Source organism: Parambassis ranga, chromosome 6, assembly GCF_900634625.1.
Source record: "Parambassis ranga chromosome 6, fParRan2.1, whole genome shotgun sequence".
NCBI classification, from domain to species: Eukaryota; Metazoa; Chordata; class Actinopteri; family Ambassidae; genus Parambassis; species Parambassis ranga.
In genome coordinates, this window is record NC_041027.1 from 10,755,220 (window position 1) to 10,778,500 (window position 23,281).

Below are 23,281 nucleotides of genomic sequence, written 5' to 3' on the forward strand. Positions count from 1 at the left end.
ATCAGTCACATATGTGGTGAAGTGTGTCAATTTAAGACGTTGTCTTCCTCACACTCGCCTCTTATGTTTTTGTCAGCATCCCAAATGTTGTATTGTGCAGTTACACAGCAGAATGAGCCTTTAAAAGCTTTCTGCTTTGTTAATGTGTGTCAGTTTGTTGTCACTAACATGAAAAAACCCACTTCAATAAGGTGACATACAGTACAGTACTTAATCTTCTCTATTGCACATTAGGAAATTGCACAACTCTGCTAATATATAACAGGTCTCTACCTTTCATCAACATGAAATACTCTCTTAAAATCTGACAATTATAACAAATATTCTTATAATTTTAATTGCTTACAGCCCTTATTGAAATAAAACATATAGGAACTTCCAATAAATAAACATATGTACACAATATTAATAAACAAAGCAGAATGATTTCAGATGGTGTTCACGCTACATTAAAACAAAAAGCTTAAAAAAGAGGCAATAATAATGTACACAAGAGGCTTAATCAGAAATAGATGAGAAAAATGGTTTCATCCACAAAGACACCAAGAAAATAAGAGGTCAACTTCTATTGCTTATAAAAAACGGTGTTTGTGTCCCTAAACCAGCAGATCTTGATTTTTTTGACTCACAAATGTCAAGCATGAGGAGGAAAAGATGATCCTTTGCTGCATTAATAATGAGAGTGATTACAGACATGGTGTGCGGGGAAAAAAAGGAGACGTGTTCAGTGAAACACCATCAGTCACAGTGCTCTTAATGCCATCAGCCAGAACTGGCTACTGTTAGAGTATGTTACTGTGTGTGTGATGTAGCTTTAATTAGACACTGTGTCATACAGTGTGTGTGTGGCTCAGGGCCTGTATGACATTGTTCGGTATCTAGTGATGAGTTGATGTCTGTGGATGGTGCAGCTTAGTGTGTGATCTCACCTTCAGCTTTGCTTAGTTTCAACCGAAGGAGTATTTTTTTAGTTTGGTCTCATTTTTGTTGTACCTTCATTTCTGTGGCGCACCTTTGCAAAGAAAAAAAAAAAAGTTGGAAGTACAACCACTCTGCACACGAGACAATTCCATCCCTTTAAAAGAATAAAAGAGGATTTAACCATAGCAGTAAAAGTGCTGCAGGAGTTCAGTTTAAAGTCTACACATGTTCCAGCTGGGGTCATATAAAGAGATTATTTCTTGATCCAGCTTTACTTTTTAGATATCACAGCATTTCAGGCTCAATTTTTAATCATAACATTAATCTTTGTTATAAAAGATAAGAGGCGTCATATATATATATATAAAGACACTGAATCTGTGGCTGAGATTTCATCAAGGAGGAATCATGACTTATTTAAAACAATATAAGCTTTGTCTTAGTCTTTAAAGTGAATATAATGTGTTTGTTTGACAGGCAGCTCTCACCAGGAGCAGGTGTAGCTGTTGAAGCTCTATAAATCAGGCCAAAAAATGACTCCAAATGGTTCTGTGTGGTGTATTTTGTCTGTAAATTAGCCATCAAAGGTGATTAGCTGTCTGCATTTGTTGCTTATATGCCCTTTTCTAGATGGTAACAAGGATTTGAGCTGCCTGGTGTCATCCAGCAGTGTCTAAGGTGCATCTTCTTACTGCACATTTTATTGGTTTCAGGGTGTTTTTTTCATGTTGTGTAGGTTTGGAGAAGGACTGCCATTCCCATCCCTAAACCTAACCCTAACCGTCTGACATGAAACATCTTAAAATTATACCCATAATCCAAACTGTGGTGTTGATCAGTCCTCCATTAAAATGTGTTTGAATACAAATCCTTCAGCGCTTTCAGTGCAAAAAATTATTACAGAAACGTATGGAAGTATTTCTGGACACATATGCAGTCATCGCTCTTCACTTGCAGTTCCTTGGGGCTTTACCAAACAAGTCCAGCAGAAGCATCAACTGCTGCATGTTCACAGCAGCAGCTGCAGCTCTGCGTGGTGTCCTTTGCTGTCCAGAGATGAAATGAGAAATGTCCACTGCTCCAGGCCTGGAAATGCCTCCGCGAATTCCCCCACAATCAGGCCTGTTTGGTTAGAAATTACATACAGGGACCCACACACACCCAGACAGTTCAATACTGCGAGGCCTAGATACACACTGACTTCTACCCATTTCTCCCCTCAAGGAATGAAAACACATAGAAATGTACATTTGTGTTTTCTATTCTCTCCTTTCTCTCCTCTCTTTCTCTTCTTTTCTAAAGAGTTCCAGCCTCTGGCTCTAACGCTGTCCCTCTCTTTCCTCCTCTCCCTCTTTCTCGTCGGGATAGAGGCTGATGGGAGCTGACGTGATGGTGGCATTGTCCTCACCGTTGAGTTAATGTAACCCCGGGGTTGCTGTCCCTGTGTGCTTGGCCTGATGGCAAAGAATTGCAAAAGCGTTTCATTGTGGAAAAATTGGTGGGTGCAAGGCCAAAATAGCGAAGAAGAGCATGAACAGCTGTGCATGGAGGTAGACCAAGAGATGTAAAGCAGCTGAGGTGTTTTTGCAAGAACAAACAGGAGGAAGCTGAATGTAGTAATGATACCTGAACATGACCTGAACAGTTACTTAGATTAGTGTTATGATTTGAATATAATTACACGATACAGCAGGAAATTGGAGGTTTGTTTGAACTGTCTTTTCCAGGGTTTCCTGGGTTTGGTGCTGAGAAATTAGATTTTATACTGTTTTGAGAGTAATAATAACACTTTATTAATTGGGATGTTTTTTGTTTGTGCCAAAAAAACTAATGATAAGAAGGTTTAGTGTTCCAGTGTTGTGTTTTAGTTGTTTATGAAAGATTCACAAAATACAAAAAGGCTGCAAGATGGATGCTGAGGTGTAATGTAGTTACCCTTTGTGGCCACAGAGGGTGCTGTTGTATAGCTATTTTTGTTTTCAGTAAATATGAACCATCATCAGTGTACTTCCACATGTTAGTGAAAGCATCCTGAGTTGCGCGTCAATGCTGAGTCCGGCCACCTGGCTTCCACTTTCACTGATTATTTTATATGATCACTTGCTTGTTCCTACACTGTTAAACACAACCTTACTGTTTTAAGTCAGACTCTAAACTACAGTGAAAATGAGCACAAACAAAATCAAGCTTTAGGATTTTGTTGTCCTGTCGCCTGCACGCTGAAACCACACCGTAGTGCCGACTGCAGTGGTTGAGTTGTATAGCCTGAGAACGATTCAGCACATCCTTTAGGTAAGGTCTACTTTATCTACACCCATTATCTACAAGAGCTGCTTTGTATATCTCCACACCCTGTTTCATCTTGTATATCTGATTCAGCCTCCTCCTTTTTATCCCTTTTATGATGGGCGAACTCTCCCAAACTTTGGCGTTTAGCTTACACCAAAGCTTTGGTCTTTGTGTCAAACATGGAGGTGCTCAGACAGTCACCTCAGTTGCACTGTGGGTGGAGTAGCTCTTCTGCCTGTTGGGATGGTAATACACAGGTTGAGATGATTGTTGCCTGTGGACATGCTGCCCCTGCCCAGCACCTCCTCCATACATCCCTACATAGGACTGATTAAAGAGATCTGGCATGTTCTCTATGCTCTGCTGCCTCCGGGTGGAGTAGCCATGCCTCCGGGTGGAGCTATGCATAGAAGAAGAAGAAGCGTGGCCAGGGACAGAGGTCTGCCTGTGGACGTGTCGGCCGGTCGGCTCCCAGGCTTTGAAGGCTGAGCTGGAGATAAGCGGGTGCGTGGTGGTCTTTGGGAGGCGTGAGTGTTCAAGGTGGCTGGAGGGGATGGAGATGGCAAGGGGAGCGTGGATGTCGTGGTGTGCCGACAAGGGCTGGTGGATGTAGGACTTCTCTTTGGGCGGTACCGGCTGGAAGGCCGGAGGTGCTACAGGCTGGTATTGGGCGAAGTCCATGAGCGGGAAGCTCTTGTAGTAGCTGCGAGATGCACTGTCCGCTGCAAAGACAGAAGATGTGAGGTCAGTTTATGAGGGGGAAAAAGTTTGAGAAAGTCACTGGTTAGCCAAAGTTGTTTTGGTTAAATTCTCCGACTATTTTTGTCTTCTTTAAACTTGTTTATACTTTAGAATCATTTTCAGTTTGTCACAGTCTGATGCAGTCCTGAGTCACATACAGAAGTGGCCAAAAAGGGGCTGTCAACATGCAAACACACACAGTCTGTCAATGTAAGAACACTGACGGCTGAATCACACTTGATCCAATGTTGCATCCTCCTGGCTCCAAACTATTTAGGTCTTCAAAGTATTGTAGGAACGTCCACACCTTAATATATAAAAAAACTGGACCAGGAAATGTGAGATGTGAGTGTAGAGATAACATATAGAGAGAGTCAGGGGACGGTGAAGGAAGGTCAGGATGAGAGGGAGGTTTTGAAGAAGATCAAAGGGGAAAGCTTTTGATTTAAGTATATTTCTTATTGGTGCATGCCCTTAGGGTGAATGAATACCAGTGTCACAGAGACACAGAATGCAGGGAGGTTTCAGAGTAGCAGGAAGAAGTGGAGATGATGGAGGTAAAGGTATATGTGTCAGAATGAGGGGACACAGCAGTGAAGGTTTATAAATACCCTCGCCCTGAGTCTGGAGTGTGTGTGTGTGTGTGTGTGTGTGTGTGTGGCATGGGCAAGCATGAATGTCACAGGGAATTATTTAAATAAACTAAACAGTGAGATCATTGCCGTTAGCTTTGTAGCTACATGAATTGTAACCTTGTCTGTGTGTGCTTTTGTCATTTTTGTCAGAAAATCTGACTCCGACGACGGCAGCTGTTTCTTTTCATCTTTTCGTAGACAGAACATTTGATGTCAAGAACCACATTGCAAAACAGAATAAAGCACATTAATCACAAAAATGAATGTATTAATATCAAAAGTGTGGCGTTAACTGTAACATTTGCTAATCATGAGTGTTAAAGGTCACTCATGTCGGCCATGTTTCTGCATATATTGTCATGATCATTTTGTTCTAGCCTGGTCTGTACTGTTTGTTTGTCACTTCTGTTTTTATGGTTTATTTAGTTCCTTGCTGTTTTAAAATTTGTTGTATTTCCTGCTATATTTTGAAAGTCTTGTCCTCCGTCCTCATTTATCTACATTAATATCCGTGTTTCCCAGTCTTGGAGCCTTTGAGGGTCTTGTTTGGACTTGGTCTGTTTTGAACTCTAAAACATAACATGTATGATGTTAACAGCTTTTCTGTTTACCAAAATGTATGCAGGCTTACATGAAATTATATGAATCTTCTCGGTGAGTAACTAATTATTCAAACACATTATCTCATTTTCATCAGTGATTTAAGCTAATGGTGAATTACTCATCTTGTCTCAGAAGCTTAAGTGGGTCCGTCTGTCTAAACCTTTTGGGCTTTAGTACAGTACGTACAGTGTGTAAAGATGGACTCTATCGCTGTAGCCGGGCTTTATCAACCTCATGTGGATAATAAAGAATGAAAAATATATCTACTTTAAAGGCAGTTTTGCCTTTGGTTTATTTTTGTTTTAATGGAACACCTGGAGCTGGATGTGGTTCAGTACCTATAATTCAAGGACAAAAACGTGTGTCTGTGTGTATATCACCTGGTTTTAAACCCTGAAGCCTCCTTGGCTGTTGATGCTTTGCAGTTACGTCACAAATCTTTTGCAAATCCACAACTGGAGGCATCAAAAAAAATTACAAATGGTAATCATGGAAATAGCGACTAAAACTAAGGATCATGTTGGGATATGCTTCTTCCCGTTGAGGCTTCTGCGACTTCTGTTTATTTAGGTTTGTGTCCAGTGCATCCATAAATGGCACAATGGGAGGATGGTAAACTCAGCGGTCATGTAGCTTTCATCATGTCTGCCCATGACACCGTGTTAACATGAAAGACAGAGCTCTGTCCTTGGCAGTGACCTGCTAACTAAAATGTTGTTGTACAGGAAATCAATTAAAACAATAAAAGGTTTGAAAGCTGAAATCACTAATAACATGACACCATGGTGCACTGTAAAGCACTGTAACAGTTTACAGACAAATTACCTAACCAGCTGCACCACAGTGTCAGACGGGGAACGGTGTGGGGGGCTCCTCCATAAAGAGACCCTCATCACTGACAGCTCCTGCACTTACTTACTGTACTGGAAAGGTTACTGTGTCGGTTGGAGTCAGCATCATTGTGTGTGTGTGCGTGTATGTCTGACTTACCCACTGCTTTAAGGGAGGTATATTTGTTCAGTCCCACTGTGCCGTGGTTGCTGTGGGGGTGTGGAAGCCCTTGTCCAAATGGCCCGTAAGCTGAATTATTCAGATGATACTGTTCTGGAGAGAGACAAAACAAAAAGACTTATGTCCAGATTCACAACCCTAATGTAACCACTACTGTACTGTTTACACACATGAAGCGCAATAGAAAAAGCGCTGGCATTGAACCATGGGTAAATTGACCCTGAAGCAGATTAAAGCTGGGGGCCACACCGGCCAACAGTTCCTTACAGTACCTAACAATGTGTAAACACCCTGTCACCTTCAAGTACCCACAATGTGCAGTGTACACAGGCCAGTTCATGCGGCAGCTGCACTAATATTTGCCCAGAGCCAAAGAGCGTCCAACAATATGCAACATACTAAGACTTCAGCAGGTAATTGGAGGGGTTTTGGGGGTCTTTTTCCACCATGGGGTTGTGTTTTTTAGTAGTAAAGACTCTACAAGTCCAGACGCCTTGCTTCAATCTTCTCTAAGTAGTAAAGAAGAAGCACAGACATGAGGCATCGGCTCTGTACCTCACCTATAATCATGGGTCAAGTACTGGCAGCTACTCTAGAGGGTGAAGGCGTCAAGGCTCACCAAAGGTGTTATCTCCAAGCTGGTCTGAGAGAAGCTCGGCATCCTGCAGAATGAAGGACTTTCTTTGCCCTGTAAAGTGTTGTCTGATGTCTGTCACTCTGCCTACATTGCATGCTTCATTTCTCTGATTGGTTGTATGTCTATTCAAACGTGCCCAGAGGGAGTTCATTCTGTGTTTGTTTGTGCTTTGTTTGATGGAAATCCATGTTGAACCCACAGAGACCAGACTAATTGGTTGAGAAATAATATTTTGGTCATTAATGGGGCAGATACTGACTGAAATGTCCATTTGACCTATAAAAGTAGAAATACTTGTTTATAGTAATGCACAATGAAGATGCATTTGCGTGTATTTGGCTGACTGAAAGAGTTCGGATGAGGGTCCAGCCTCAGGGGCATGACGCACCAAAGCACAGCAACAGGTTGTGGAAAGCAATTATCACTTTACATTGAGAATAGGTGATTTCCTGCATTTTGCTGATTTAAAAAAAATCAAGGATGGAAGCAGCGTGTGCTCGATGTCCTTCATCTTTCTTTGGGTGATGGGGTGCTACGCCCCGGGTCCAGTGTTATAATTCATGGCTGGTGTCCTAAGCTGTGTGGGTAAATTTATGTGGTGATACAGGATGATCACTTGGCCTTTGACACTGCCTGGAGGTCTGCTTGTTGTGTCAGGGTAAGGGCATGTATGAAGCGGTGCTGCAGTTCACTCACATGATTGCTGCATTAACATAAAGCTTGGCCCTGTTAACGTTAAAGTCCGGTGACTTTGGATGAGTCTGCTGCCCCATCCATGATGGCCATGCCAGTCCCATGCTAAATGAACTGAGGTTAATGAACAATGGAACAAACTAGGAGTAAGCCCCGGCTATTAGCATTAATGAAGTCCACTGATGCAGCCGGCGCACTTGATGTGAGCCTCAGGGATGGATGGACACACGTGCAACGCTCACGGATGCTCACATGGACACACACTTACCCAAATAACATGTGGGGTCAATCGGAGGAGACATACAGAATGTATGTTCTTATGTGCATTTTAGGTTATCGCTTGTTTAATTAACAGACCTTGTGAAGTAAAGTGTATTGATATGCTTCCAAATCTAATTCTGGAAAGTCTGTGTGTGTCACAGTGGGAGAAACGTGGCATCAAAGATAGAAGATTTCATCACATCTGTTACTGTCAGTGCAAAGAGATGTAAAGATGATGTACGTCTGGCAAAACGTCTGAATACTAATCACCACACAGGCATGAAAGACACACACAGAGACACACACAGTAGGCTGGTGAGAGAGAGAGAGAGAGAGGGATACAGAGGATGACAGGATGTTCTGGTGGAATAAATTAGAAAATTATGCTGAATCCAGAGGGGTGGAGAAATGTCAAGAATTAGTCTTTACGGTAACAACATTTATACTTACAACTCTGAGCTTCTACCTTCACACACACAGACACACACCACACTATAATCAGTGTGCTAGAGTTTAAGCTGATTAGCTAGTGAGATGTTCCACATGTTGTAGTAAGAATTGTGTGTGTGTGCGCGTGCAGACATAGAAACATCATCCAGTGGTGCTGACCTCTCAGCATGTGCCAGATTACTGGATTATGAGGAAAAACGTCCTTTTTATAGTGTCATCATCATCATAATCACTATCATCACTTCATCTTTTTTCCCTTCTCTGGATGCTGTTAGAGCGGTAAAAGACCATTAGATCACACTGGTGCAGCTCAGCCTGTCATGTATCTCCGAAGTTTTGCTCTCATTAAATCTTATTTGCAGCGTTTGATATCTGTAACTCACAAAGTGGTGTGAAGCAACAAAAAAAGCCTTTGAATTAACTCAGGATCTGTTATATTTATAGCATGCAGTAAGTAATGTATTCCCACTATGTGTCAATTTAGAAGCAATCTAACAATTTATGTGGACGACAAGGGAGATCTGCTTGATCAAAACTTTTTTAGTTACCGCTGATTGTGTAATAGAACACGTGTGCGTACTGAAGTGAGATGGATGTTAGAACTCCAGCGTATTAATTTCCCCATTAGGCAGCACAGAATAAATGTTTGGCATCAAGATCTTTAAAGTGCAGAACAAGAGGGCAGGAACGCTGCTTAATGAGTTATGTAATATCTTCTCTCTCACTGGGAATGGCAGAGAGAAGATGATTAAGGTGTACATCGGCGAGGCTTCCTGTCTGAATGTGTGCAAAACGAGCTGTCACCAAGAGTCGGCGCACAGTGGAGGCAAATTACAGAAAATTAGGAGCATTAGGGAGCAGGTGGAAAGAGTGAGAATATCCCACTCATTTAAATATTACTCAAAGAGCACTTAAAAATTCTGCATGTAAAAGATTAACGGCAAATAGAAACACAATGAAAGGCTCAGAGTGGCATCAAATGAGGAGATAAGCTTGAAGCAAGATGCAGGAGGAGATTAGCTCAGCTTAACCAGGCTTTGTTTACACAAAAAGACAACGGCCTAAATGTAACATTTATAGCTCGTAACAGTAAAAACATCCATACAAAAAGTGTCTGGTCAGTCCAGCAGACAGCTTCTGTCAAGCTCTATATGAGGATGTACAGTATGTGTTTGTTACACATACTGTGTGCTGCCAATGCTAACATTGGTATTGTAACTGAAGATTGCTCCAAATAAAGTTGCACATTGTTATTTCCAGTTTTTGTAAAAATTGAAAATAACGAGATGTTTACTTTGATTTACTCCATCCTCATCCTCTCTTTCAAATTTTTTGACAACTTTTAGAACATTTTATCAAAGTCAAAGTAACTTTAAATCCCGCTTTTAAAAAATTGTGCATCAGACGTCTAGTCTGACATGAATAATTAAGACATTTATTATTAATAATACAGACATTCTCTGATTAGCAGATGAAAAGAAGAAGGATATTTTCTTCCTTGTCAAGCTAAATGCTAAGTTATCAATAAATGAACAAGCACAGACTCACAGTTTGAAGCTTATATTAAGTCTCCTGCTTGTATGTTGTAGCAGAAGCACTAATGATGCAGCAACAAAATTAATTGTAAAGTCACAAAGTGTTTTTTTCCTTTTTAACAGGATTCATCCTAACCTTGACCCTGCCTGCTTTTGTAAATGTGCTCCGGAGCTTGAAGCACTATTTTATATGTGGTGCGTGTTTTAGTGGATAAATGTACATCTCTGTGCGTGAACTGGTGCACACAAAAGAAGTTTTAATTGCTGCAGGGAAAGGAGAGAGTGCCACCAAGATGAAATCTGTGAGAATAAGTAGCGTGAGTATGATGTCAGTCATATGTGAAAGAGTGTGTGCATCATCGTTTACCACAGCGGAGCAAACAAACACAATCCTCTCCCAGATATATCCTCGAACTTCATAATCCTTCTGGCTCCGTGAGATCTGCTGAGTTCACATGCCTTTTGTCAGAATAATCAACAAAACATCAGCCGGAGCTCGCAGCTCGGATTCTTACTAAGATCTTTAATTTACAGGAATCGGTAGTTTGTCGCTTATGACCCCAGGGAAAAGTTTAGAGTGCAGGAAAACATTTTGGAGGAGACAAACACTCAGAGCAACTCCTCTGACAGCTGGGGTATGAGGGTGGGAGGGTGAAAAAAACAGATGGAGAAAAGGTGAAATTTGTGTGAGGAAGACTGATTTGTTACTGGGTCGCACTTCTACTGCAGCCGTCTTTGATAAATAGGTCATCGTGTTTTGCTTGAAGCTTTCTTTCTGCAATGAGTCATGTTTGTTGGAGACTTTTTAGACCAAATATTTGCCTCCTGTCCTCAGTTAACATCAGATGCTGATGGCTCATGGTAATCTCAAAGTTTATGATTTGAAAGGTTTCTGACCTTTTAACCTTTGAAGGGAAGTTGAAGCATCTCAATCTTCTTATGCTCGGTTTACACTGTGTGATTTTGGATGAAAGACGACTATCGTAGAAGAATCGTGGCGATATCTTTGGTCGTGGCTCTAAATCGGTGGTCTTACGTCGCACTGTGAGACAGGTTCCACGACGGCCGTTGTCAGCGTCTTGCAACCAAAGATAAGCTGAGATAAGATTCTAGCAGTGTCAGAAATTTAGGATGACTGACTCACAGTGTGACAGCTGCTACGACCTGTCACTCCGCATCCACGTCTTCCTCCTCCTCGCATGTTGACGTACGACGTAACCTGTGATCGGCTGCGATTCAGTGAATGGTCATCGTACAATGGGCACGCATCAAACTTGGCGATCGTACCAAAGTTTATCAGAGTCACGTCGCATAGTGTGTCATGCAATGGTCTTATAAGATCACTAAAAATCGCAGGGACCTGAACATCCTGTACAACTGTACCTTTAGTTGTGGATGCAGCAGGCGTTTTAATGCCCCTCCAATCACTTCAGATGTGTTCAATTAATCTGTAGTGAGCACTACTTTTTCCAAAAGGTCTGTCTGCCATTTTGTCTGGAGTGGAAAAACCAATACTGTTCATCTGTCCTCTCTGTCTGGGCAATCTATGCAGTGCTCTACTTTGTGAACCGTTGGCTCAGTTAGACAGCAGTTTGAATTGCATTACACATACATTGTCAGCCAGCTTATTTCACAGGATGAACAAAAATATACTTGCAAGTGATGCAGATGAAGAGAGGATGAAGATCTGGGGCAGAGGGAGGTGATTCATGATGGGATGTGTCAACCCCTAAATGTCAGACTGTGAGTTTAGCTGTGACAAAGAAGAGTGTTATAAGACAGTCTTGCGGCAAAGACCTCGTTTTTATTTTACACAGTACCTGTGTGTTTGATCAAGGATTTTAGTTTCATTTCACTGACACGATGCACTGATGTCTTTATTGATCACCAGTAGCCAGAAGTGATCATAATGTGCATAAATATGGAGCGCATTAGCATCAGTAAGGTATTATCACTGATTTATCTGCCTTTCACTTTTAAACAAGTTTATCCACTCATGCTCTGCACTGACTTTCAGTCAACAATGCTGCGTCTTTGACTCCACTGTGTGCTCAGCAGTTTGAGATCGTCTGACACCACATGAGCAGCTGGATAATCCCGTCACAGCAGTGGGATGTTTAAAAATTCCCCTACATGCTGCCAACGACTTGAACCGTCATGAGGGCGGCAAACAGGAGGAATGGAGGGGAAAAATAGAGAGGGAGAGAAGCTTGTAGGTGTTCAGGAGTGAGGAAAGATTACTGATAATTTAATCAAAGGAGGCAAAAAATGTTAGAAGCTGCACAAACAATGGCATTATTGATTTTTAAATCCAGTATTCCAGAACTCTACACCGACTCCCCTTCCTCTGTTTCTGTCTCCGCTCATTGTCTCATCCTGAGGTCAGCAGTGGATTAAGTTAATGTGTTAGGACAGCTGTAAACAGTTTTCAAGCTAACCTAACATACAGACCAACAACAAAGTTGATACATTGAACAGTTAAAGCAAAATTTGGATGGATTGGATTAAAGGACTCGCTGCTCAAACACTCTGGATTAAAGTGTCCAACACATCGTGTCATTAGCAGAGTGTGAAATCATACACAGTGAGATGTGAGATCGAAGCTGCAGGGGGGCTATCATATCCCAACACTCTATCCCTTCACACACACACACACACACACTGATGCATACTAATGCAGACACACACATGCATAGTTACATGCAAAGAATACAGTGCAGCTAGAATGAGTGTTTGATGCAGGCTGCTGTTTCTGTATGGAAAAGATGTACAGAAAAGGCGCACAGAGCCTGAAGGGGTTCTTCCTGCTTACATTAACATACATTTACACGTGTGTGTTGCATGTGCAACAATCAAGTGTTCAACTTACAGATGTTCACAGTGTCTCACACAGTGTTCATCCAACCGTCTTGTTTACAAAAACTCTTATTAGACGGGTGTTCGAACGAATCACAGCATCGACCAGTCAGATCGCCTCCACTTATGTTGTTGTATTGTTTCTACTGCGATATGTGTGTAGTGATGTTTAGAAAGTGCATCGATCCATTTTCTTTAGCTTTTATCCAAGGTCGGGTTGTCAGGGCAGCAGCCTGAGCAGCTCCTCCACCAGCTCCTCCGGGAGGATACCAGGGCATTCCCAGGCCAGCTGAGAGATATAGTCCCTCCAGTACATCCTGGGTCTCCCTCCTCCCGCAAGGACAGGCCCACAACACCTCACCAGGGAGGCCTCTGGGTGCACCCAGACCAGGTTTTTTCCAAACCATCTCAACTGACTTCTCTGTACACTGAGGAGCAGTGACTTTACTCTTATTTTTTTATGACATCACCTGGACTTTATGAAGGATTTGACCTTGAAGAAGACATTAAGGAGTGACTCCAAACAGGAGATCATCTCTGAGGTGAAGTGTGTGTGTGGGTGGAAAGATTCAGGTGACAGTGACAGACTAGAGGAAAGTTCTTCAAAGGAAAGAAGAGCTGTCGTCTGTTTTTATGTGTGTGTGTGTGTACAGTGAACATGTGCAGCACCTGACAGAGCAGAAGATAGAAGAAAGACGCAGGTTGCTCGTGCCGCTTCATGTGATGTCGTTCTGCTTGTGTCAGTGTTGTCAGTCTTTCCAGCAATCAATAGGCAGTTCTGTGCTTTTTTTGTACAGTGGGCTGTTGTTGCTGCAGTTTTACACCAGATTTACAGGCACTTGTGTGTGTGTGTGTGTGTGTGTGTGTTGATGGTTGCGCTCCCTCTTTCTCTCTCTCTCTCGCTGTACTCACCACTCCTGCTGCGCAGCATCCTGGATGAGGTGCCGTTGGCTCTCCCTCCACTGGGCGAAGTGGCTGTGGCATTTTCTGAGCTCACCTCAGTTCCCTGCTGCTTCAGCAGGTCCGTCAGTGTCCTAGAGACAAGCACACACACAGACACACACACACTGTAAATCGATGCTGTCATTTGATCCAACAAAGTGGTGTATCCTTTTTTTTTGTATTGTACCATATAGCTGAGATTGCATTGCTCCATAGTTTTTAATGTCATGTATGTGTTAATAATTGTTCAAACAAATGAAGCTGAGTGTAATGTATTTTAAAGAGAAACAATGTCAGCGGTGGGTGAAATACTTTCACACTATAAAACACAATGGTGCTCTCTTCTCATGAAAAAGTGTAAAGTTAAAAAAAAGACTTTTTCCTCCTTCACATTGCTGCACAGCTGGATTCTTACATCATTTGTTATCATTCCAGATGTGCATCATAGTCTCTTGTGAGGGCTTTTCCCAACAGCTGGAACCTCTGCTTTTTCTCACACATAATGGAAGCAGTTCATCTACAGGACATCCCCTCAGGGGGTGTCCTGTACATGAACTCTTTACACTATAGTACAGTACAGTCCTACTGTACAGTCAGGGTTAACACAAAAGACCTACACACCTCCTATCACCTCCGTCTAAGCGTACACACACACACATCACTTTGAATCAACACATTTCTGCTCCTTGTGTGTTTGCTGAATTTACCCTGTTGATGGTATTCAAACCCCTTGATCAATAATTCAAACAGTGGGGCCTCTGTTTTGGTAATGAAGCTCATGTGTTTAGCCCCGACTACCACACACACACATGTAAATGCACAGGTAGACAAAACACACACACAGGAGTATAGGACTAACCTGACAGCAGCAGCCTGGGGCCACTCGTTCACACTCAACCTGCCAAATAGAAAAGTGATTCCCCTCGGCTGCTCCTCTGATGAACTATTTGTAAATGTGATGATGTGTGTGAGTAACAGTGTCACAGCTGCCAAAAAGAGACTCCTGCAGGGACTCTGCTGTTAGCATGAAGCTGATTTCATGTCCCATGTAATAATCCCATTTGTCATTACTCGCAGGTATCTCATGTAGCTTAGTGGCTCATGTGTGTGCAGCCTCTTGGCAGCCGTGACCTTGGCTTTGACCCATTTATGTAGTAAAGGATTCCCTCACCATAACACACACATACACACACACACATACACATACACACTGCTCATTGTAGAAAACAGGCATTCAACTTTGAACTTCCCAGCAGTACTTGAATGCATCATGTAAAAAAAGCACCAAATGTATTCTGCACTCCCGATTGCATTCAAGAAGCTACAGCGACAAACTGATTTGTCGAGGTTGTTGTACACACTGGTTGAAATTTGTTTAAAGTTTTATAAACTCAATAATCAAAGAAATTTAATGCTTTTATTTAGGGATGTCCCGATCCGATCACGTGATCAGAAATCGGGCCCGATTACGTGATTTCAGACTCGATCGGATTCAGACATTACCTCCCGATCAGGACTCGGATATATATTTATTAGGTCTCTCAAAATTAATGCCTTCTGTGCAGGGTGGCTCTGTGTCCTGTAGTGTAGGGGTATGACAGTTGCTTTTGGTGCGAGAGGTCCTTGCAAAATCAAATGACTCGGACTCTAGGGCAAAAAAACCTGATCGGGACTTCCCTACTTTTATTCTTCTTTTTGGTGATTTATGCAACACGATAAAAAGGTCACATTTGGTCGACAACAATCCAGGTGTGACACATGGCTATGTTTATGCTAACGGAACATATAGTCGTATTACCCAACGTCATATGTTCATAGGAACAATACAGTCACAGTAGTGCATGTCAGAAGGCAACGGGATGGACATGCTTTAACTAAAGAGTCTGAGGTTCCAGTCTCCCCGACGCCACAAGCTGTTTTGTTTTCGCCCGCTGTGCAATTTCATTTTTTCCCCACTTTTAATCGTGGCTGAATTTGGCACATTGCAGTAAACAGTTGGCCCATAGTGACTAAAAATCTGAGCGGAACAAAAAGTGCTTTTAAGTTTCTTGTTGTTTCTGCTTGATTGTTTCCAGCTGGCCGTCATAGTGAATCGATTTTCCCTCCATTTGAATTAAACTCCATTTATGGAACCAGAGTTTGAAAATGTATTCATTCAAATCAGTTTAGATCTTAATCTTATTGTGAACCCCTTCACACATATTGCATATGTGTGCGTCTTTGTGTGTATTGTGTGTATTATTAGAGTATGAAGTGAATTTCTTCCGTTTCTTAACATTTGCATCACACAACAGAAAGACTCCTGAAATCATTCTTTTCTTTCATTCTTTTCTCTCTCTCTCTCGCTCTGCCTCCTCCTCACCTAAACTCAGTCCTAAATCTGTCTCCTTCTCTTCACCTTCCTCTTTAAAACCCCTTCCCCCCAATCTCTCTCTCTCTCTCTCTTTCTGTTCCTCATCCCCTTTCTGACTCATTGCCGCGGAGCGCCTCGGGCCTCCACGCACTCTTCTTTTGGCTCGCCGCTCAAACAACTTGCTGATTTGGACTTTTAATCTGCAACAAAAACTGCACCTGTCTCCAGGCGATGGAGTGTTTGTGGAGCGTTGGCTGAGCTTTGTGAGAGTTTCAGTGGATGATAGAGACACAGAGAGAGATGGCCGAGCAGCTGGTTAAAAGGTTACTACTGACAGGGTGGTAGATTGACACAAATAGACTGCGGTGTTTGACGTAATTATGAGCGAATAGATACAGATTATGACTCAGAATGTGAGTTTTCACGACACTTCAGTTTGTGTAGTTTTGAAACATTTAGTCTATTTAAAGTTACTAAATCTGTGTGTCGATTTTAACTTGAGCAGTAGCCTGAATGTGTTTTTTTGTATTTAGAGATAAACAGGGATTATGTGCAGATTACAGGTCACTATAGCAATTTAACCCCCTTGAGATGATGAACACTTCTCTCTCCTTGCAGGCACAAATGCTCGGAAAAATAACCACATCAGAATCTATGAGCACAAGTCAAGTCAGAGCTCAGTTTCCTCAGGCAGCATTCACTGTGGGAGTTGTTGTTCCTTGAGCAGAAATGCATATGGATGTTTATACACTCCACGATTAACCTTAAGCTTACTTTTCCCACGGCTCTTTATAACATATTATATAAGAGTTTTGTGCTTGAGATCATCGGCTCTTCCATTACGGTCATAACTACATGAAACTTTGCTAATGTCCTTGAACAATCAATTTACTCCATTCACATCAGCCAGATTACAACACACAGTCATTAGTGATGACGAATATTAACAGTAACTCTACAAACTCTCTCTGCAGCATTGATTGTTCTAATGTAAAAATGACCAAGTACAGTACAGTGCATGTACACATTATTGATGCTATAAATACACACATGAGATCAAGTTACATTTTCCCCTCCAGTGATTTTAAATGTAAAAACTTCTTGTGTTTCGGTTGTGTTCCTACAGTTCACAGCTCATCAGGCTGTGAATTATGAACACACACTGACAGATAAAAGTCAGCACAGCAGCCAGATGAGCTGTTGATGAGCGTGTTTGTCTCTGACCTTTTCCTGAGGACAGCGTTTAACCTCTATCTGTCACTACATACACAACATGGCAGCTGATCAGTGATGTCCCTCTGCTGTGAGGGTTGGCTTTTCTTATTCTTTTTTTTACTGTAGGCCATTCTGCCCTGTGTCCTAAAACCACTTTTCACCAACAAGTCGTTTATCTGAGGACAAACCCTTTCTTGGCAGTTGTTTGTGTGACATTCTTGTCACTCATTGCTGCCTCAGTTCATCAAAGGTGCCTTCGAAACCAGCATCACTGTCACTGATAAGGAGCGACGCGATGACACGTCTTAACAGAACAGACATGGTTCTTGATGCAGTGTGTTGATTCTCTTCCATGCAGTGTCTTGTGCACTTATAGTTTTATTAGCATTAGCTGGAGCCTATCCCTGCTGTCAGTGGATGAGAGGCGGTGTACACCTTGGACAGGTTGCCAGCTTATCACAGGGCTAACAGAGAGAGACACTCACACCTATGGTCTATTAAGAGTCTCCAAACCAAACATGCACGTCTTTGGTATGTAGGAGGAAGCCAGACTGCCTGGAAAAACCCCACACAGGCACAGGGAGAATGTGTAAACTCCATAAGCAATATAAGCAATCTTATATCAATATATGTCTTATTTTTTGTGACTCATGTTGCTTTTTTGGTTGATTATACTGACATGGTTACTTTTCTAATGTGTTTATTCTTATTAATGCTAATAGGCTAACTAGTTTAGTTTTCCTTCTGGATGCCAAGAAGTAAAAACTTTTTTATTCAGCCACCATGAAATGGAAGAAATGTGTGGAAAGTTTTCAGGGCAGCTCACATGGTCATCGTGGTTGTTTTTAGCTGGTTCTCAGGCCTGTTTGAAGCTGCAGACAGATGGCCCATTAGGCGTTTGGAAATGGGATGAAATGGCGCTGCTGGGGCCAGCTCACTGTGTGTCTGCTGGTCTTATGAACCTCAGACTGTGACAGAAAATTAGCTGATTTGATTGGGATGGACTACTTGTAAAAATTGAACCTTGCAGATGAAAATCTTTCAGCTGTTAAGCAGACCGACCTCACAGACAAACATAGAAACAACAAAACAACCAAACCCTGAAGTCAGTGGGCGCTGACCCACATGTAAATATGTGTGTGTGTGTGTTTGTGTGGGCCAAGTGACTGAAGAATAGAAAGGAGAAGGTAAAGCAGCTGCAAGGGGAAAATTGTCACTTCAGATACAGCCAGGAATCTGTCAGCTTACATGTCCTTTCACTTTGGGAGGGATTGCGGCGGGTGGAGACGCATACATGTGCACATTTTAACACATTTCCTCGCAAGCATACGTGCATGTAGATGTGCACACACACACACACACACTATGGTGACAGGTGAGAGGTGATAGAGGGTGACTGCTCGGCCCTGGAGCTAAGGGAGACGGGTGGGGTGTAATCGTAGAGCAGAGGAAGCAGAAAATTTGAGGAAACTTGTGGGAAAACTTTTTTTTAGAGCTAAAGTTGCTCCTCACATGACAGATGTTTAAATTGTAAGAGCAGCAAAGGTGACTGGGTCATGAAATCTTAAAAATTGGCAGAATTTCTTCTATTGTTTTCCAATTAAAATGGATTAAAATGAACCCCAGTCTGCATGCATGATCATTGTTATTATTATCTCACCTTAACCATCATATATGTGGGTTTAACAGACTTAATAAGACACACCTCTGTTGTCACAGCCATCCTCAGACAGACAGACAGACAGACAAGTTGCTGTTTTAATTATTTCCATTATAAATCTGCACTCTGTTGTAATGGAGGAATCCTCTGCCAGCTTTTATATCTTCATGCCTGATAGCTGATTAAAAAAACGGAGAAACTCATAACCCTTAATCAGCGACTTAATCACTTTCTAACAAGTCATCAAGTCTGCTGCTATAAATGTAAATCACTGTGAAGGGTCGCAAATTTCTGACTTTCTATTAAACTGTCAAGGTGTATCAGAAAGAGACGTGAGGGGTTCTCTTATGGACAATACTTTTTTACTGGTTTAAGTGGCACTTAATTTATTTAAATTAATCATTAATGAAGCAGTTAGCTATGACTTCAAAACTTTTAAAACACATTATAAAGATTTTACAGTTGCACTAAAGGCTGAAAATGCTTTAGAAATATTGCCACTTATACCCCAGAGAGAGGGAGAGAGAGAGGGGGGAATGGAAAAGTAATGCCATTTGTTGCGTGTGCTGACAGTCCATATGTACATCCATGCTGTATTGAGTATTGCTTATCTGTCTGCCTTAAATCAGGGCAGAGCAGTCAAACCATTTAAGTGACATTGCCCTACATTACATAACATGAGGACTGAAAAGGACTACTGCACACACACACACATACACACACACACACACACACACACATGTTGGATGTAGATGACATGCAAAAACATGTAAATACATGTGCATATGTTGCTGATGCTGGATGAAGAGCACGTATCTCAGATGTGTGTTCCTGTTGCTAATTTGTTTAACAGTTGGAGATAGCAGCTGGAGTGGCACACAAGTGGCATACATCCACACACTCTTATGTAGGGTGAACCCACATATAGACACACTGTCTGTGACCTCTGCTGCTGTGTTGGTCCTGGGCCCCCTCACCCTTGCTGGACACTGCGCTCCTCGCCTCCTGGCTACACTCCGACCTCTCACTGTGGTGATCTGAACCGTGCTCACGCAGCCTAAATGCCACCACTATCATTCTTGTCGTTAATTGAACTATAAATCACTGCGAGTGTGTGTGCATGTGTGTGTGTGTGTAAAATCATGAAGGTCATTGGTGTTTGTTTACTCTCTCGGTGTAAAGCCAGCCCCTCTCTAGTTGAGGCCCTTTCATTAGACGTGACACGTGTGACCTAAGGCGGCGCTCTCCCTTCCCCTATTGTTAGCTGAGGATTAGTGCAGCATGCAAACACACCAAACCTGCTGTGGTTGGAGGAGTACTCGAAGGTGTGTGTGTGTGTGTGTGGATCTAGGAGGAGGATCACTTTGGATTTTAACTTTCAAAGCTGATTTGGGAAAACTGGTGGGATTTCAGTGTTAATCATCTTCTGCTTGCAGAGAGGGAAAAAAAATAAAAAGATGGTGGGAAGGAAAGTGAGCACAGAAAAAGCAGGTGCATGAGAGGAGCAAAGAGCAAAAATGCCCTTTTATGCTTTGCTTCTTTAATTCTTAAGTAGCTGTGTTCATATTTATGCATTTTACGTCTTGGTGTGTGTGCAGTGCATGATGTCTTAGTTGCACCGTAACACTTTTGGACCAGGGATTTATGTCAGCAGGCTAAATAACTAAACAAGCATGCAGGCAGGCAGAGCGGCTCTAGAAATGGTAACGCCGTAATCGCGGTGAAATTTGTTTAATCTCAAGGAGGAGTGGTAATCTGCCGAGATGGGCTCACGGAGGGAGGATATTTATGCAGCCAGAGTGTTTCTATTTCGGTGAGGTGCTACCCTGCAGGAAATATTAATCCTGTGTGTGAATCCGCCGAATGAGCTCTATATGCAGTGCAGGTTAATGGGAGACAGACAAATAAAATAGAACTGCTGCTCAGTGGCCAATAAAATGTGTCAGGAAAAGGGGAGGTGAAACAAAAGAGGAAAAGGATGGATGTAAAAAGTGAAGTGTTTGACATGGAGGAAAGAAAAGAGAGATGGGAGAAGGGGAATGAGGAGAACAATGAGGAACCAAACCACTGCACAGGAATGAATGGAGAGCAAAAAAAACAAAAAAGGAAAGAAGCTCCGAGGGGTAAGAGGAGAGGCAGCTCGCGAGGGTTAGATAGTTGGGGATGAAAGCGGGGCGATCTAAGCCCACGCTGTGCTCTGTATGCTGTAATGTTTTTCCTGAGGCGAACAGATTGATCCCCAGACCATGTATTTAACCCAACCCCACTGTGTGTTCACATGTGTGTTTGCATGCTTGCAGCAGGAGAGAAGAAGACATTTTGTTGGCAGTGCAAAAAGTGACTTAACCTGTGCTTGTTTCATGTTTTTTTTTCTTTTTTTGTTTATTTCAAATATAAGTCATGCTTACAAGCAAAGCAAATGGTACACGGGGTGAAATACAAAAGCATAGAAAGAAGAAAGAAAAGCAGAAACAAAAAAAAAAGCACAAAAATAATAAAAGAAAGAAAATTGAAAAATTAGAAACATGTTTAAAAATGATGAGCAAAACTAAAAGAAAGTCAATGTGTGTATTATAAAAGGAGCTTGTACTATAGGTCAGATGTGGTTAGATGTGTTTGAGATGAATACGTGCAAGCAAACATACACACATGCACACACATGTTAGAAGACCCAGAGACGAACATTTAAAGTTGGAAGTTGTAAATTCCAAGCTGGCAGGTTGTGTGTTGCAACAACTTTAAAAATCTTGCTACCTCTTTCACTTTTTGTTTTTTTGTCGCTTTGAGTGACGTCAGAATTTCCAACTTTCCAACATCCCTTAAATGCATCAAAAAACACATGCAAGTACACACAAATGTGCATGCATGAACATATACACCTAAATACAAACACCACAGACACACAAAGGCTTCTAACTAACTTCACACACACACACACACGCACACACACACACACACACTTACTCACCTGGAGTTGAGGTCAGCCGGAGCCGCCCCTGCTCCTCCTCCGCTCGCTCCCCCACGGCTCTTCTCCAGGCCCAGTTTGGTGAAGATTCCCACCAGCACCATGATGGCCACCACGCCGCAGATGATGTAGACGATGAGGTGCGTGCGGTCCCGGTCCTGGTCGTCCTGGCCCTCTGTGATGGTGGCCACTGGCTTTCCTGTGTTGGCCCAAATGGGCGTGTCGTAGTTGGAGCAGATGGTCTGGTCCAGCCGCTGCTGCCGGAACTGGCAGCAGAAGCGATAGAAGCAGGTACCACAGCAGTACAGAAAGACACCAGCATTGCAGTTGAACGGAGGGTCCCATTGGCCCATGACGTCGTAGTAACCCTGACAGCGTGTCCCGCCAGCCGGAGGGACGTCCTCGTCATCTGCGTCTCCACCACTGTTGGGTGTGGAGAGCCCCGTCTCTGGAGGAGTATTCTGAGTGGTCTCCACATTGCTGGTAGTCGTCTCGTTTGGCAGCCCAGTGGGGACGATGTACGGTTCGCCCTCTGTTACCGTCATCGTGGTGACAGGCAGGTTTTGGGTGAGTACTGAGTGCATAATCAGGAAGGAGGAGAGGAAGAAGAGGAATATGTGGGAGAAGGAAGAGCTGATGGCCGCCATGTTTTTTTGAGAGACTCCTTTTTGTCCAACGTCTCACCTGCAGGCTTCAAACAGGAACAGGTGGAAGAGGGTCAAAGACAGAAGGTCACTGAGGAGAAAATGCCATTTAGATGCCGATGTTGCAGCAGTAAAAATGCTAAAGCACAAACAGATCAGCAGCCTGTTCCAGTAAGAACACATGATGTATCTATTGACCCTGCATGCTTATGGAATCAATGATGAAAAGAGAGCAGAGGGCATTTTAACCGGGTCAGACAGATCACTATTGGAGAGTGAGGAAGAGGAGCGGGGCATGATTGCATTTTATTTCACAAAAAAAAACCAGCCACTCATAAATGTATAGCTTTCCTTAAATTAAGATTCATGAAACATAAAAACAACATGCAGAAAAAAACAAGTCACATTTTTTTTTTTATGGTTTGGAAACACCAACAAAAATCCTTCTCACCTTTCTCTTCGTCCCAGTCGTCGCTCTGCAGCTTTTCTCCAAAGTTCAAAGGCAAAACCAAAAAAAAGAAAAATCCGTCTTAAAAATCTCCACAAACTTTACTCAGCAGCATTTTCTCCCCCCGAGCGTCCCCACAGTCCTCATGTGTTCTCCATCCTCAGCTGTGGGCTTCACTCCTTATCACCTTCTTCTCCTGCGTATCACCTCCTCTTTTTAAAGCGCTGCTCAGTCTAGTGAAAACCGAGTCCAGTCCAGGACAGTTAGGGTGCTGCCAATATCCTTCTGCACTATATGTGTGTATGTATGTGTGTGTGTGTGTGTGTGTGTGTGAATGAGAGAGATTAAGAGAGAGTGTGATGTGGCTGCACCGAGCGCTGCAACAGTTCAGTCCAAATGAGATCTCCTCCTCTGTTTACTTC

At 42.5% G+C, this 23,281-nt stretch overlaps 1 protein-coding gene across 1 annotated transcript; it reads right to left on the reverse strand.

Annotated features, from left to right (window-relative positions):
- Positions 1–3,399: 3,399 nt before the first annotated feature.
- On the reverse strand, positions 3,400–22,464 carry shisa8b (shisa family member 8b). Its single transcript, XM_028408479.1, has 4 exons — positions 21,771–22,464; positions 13,545–13,666; positions 6,180–6,293; positions 3,400–3,932 (listed from the first exon to the last, which is right to left on the reverse strand). Exons 1-4 carry the CDS (start codon positions 22,412–22,414, stop codon positions 3,400–3,402), a joined length of 1,413 nt encoding a protein of 470 aa, XP_028264280.1. The 5' UTR covers positions 22,415–22,464.
- Between the last annotated feature and the right edge of the window lie 817 nt (positions 22,465–23,281).

Coding starts and splice junctions, on each gene's coding strand:
- shisa8b (XM_028408479.1), bottom strand. CDS start 22,414: ATGGCGGCCATCAGCTCTTCCTTCTCCCACATATTCCTCTTCTTCCTC. Junction 13,667..21,770: donor CCGGCTGACCTCAACTCCAG/GTGAGTAAGTGT, acceptor GCTTGTCTCTAG/GACACTGACGGACCTGCTGA. Junction 6,294..13,544: donor GATGCTGCGCAGCAGGAGTG/GTGAGTACAGCG, acceptor GTCTCTCTCCAG/AACAGTATCATCTGAATAAT.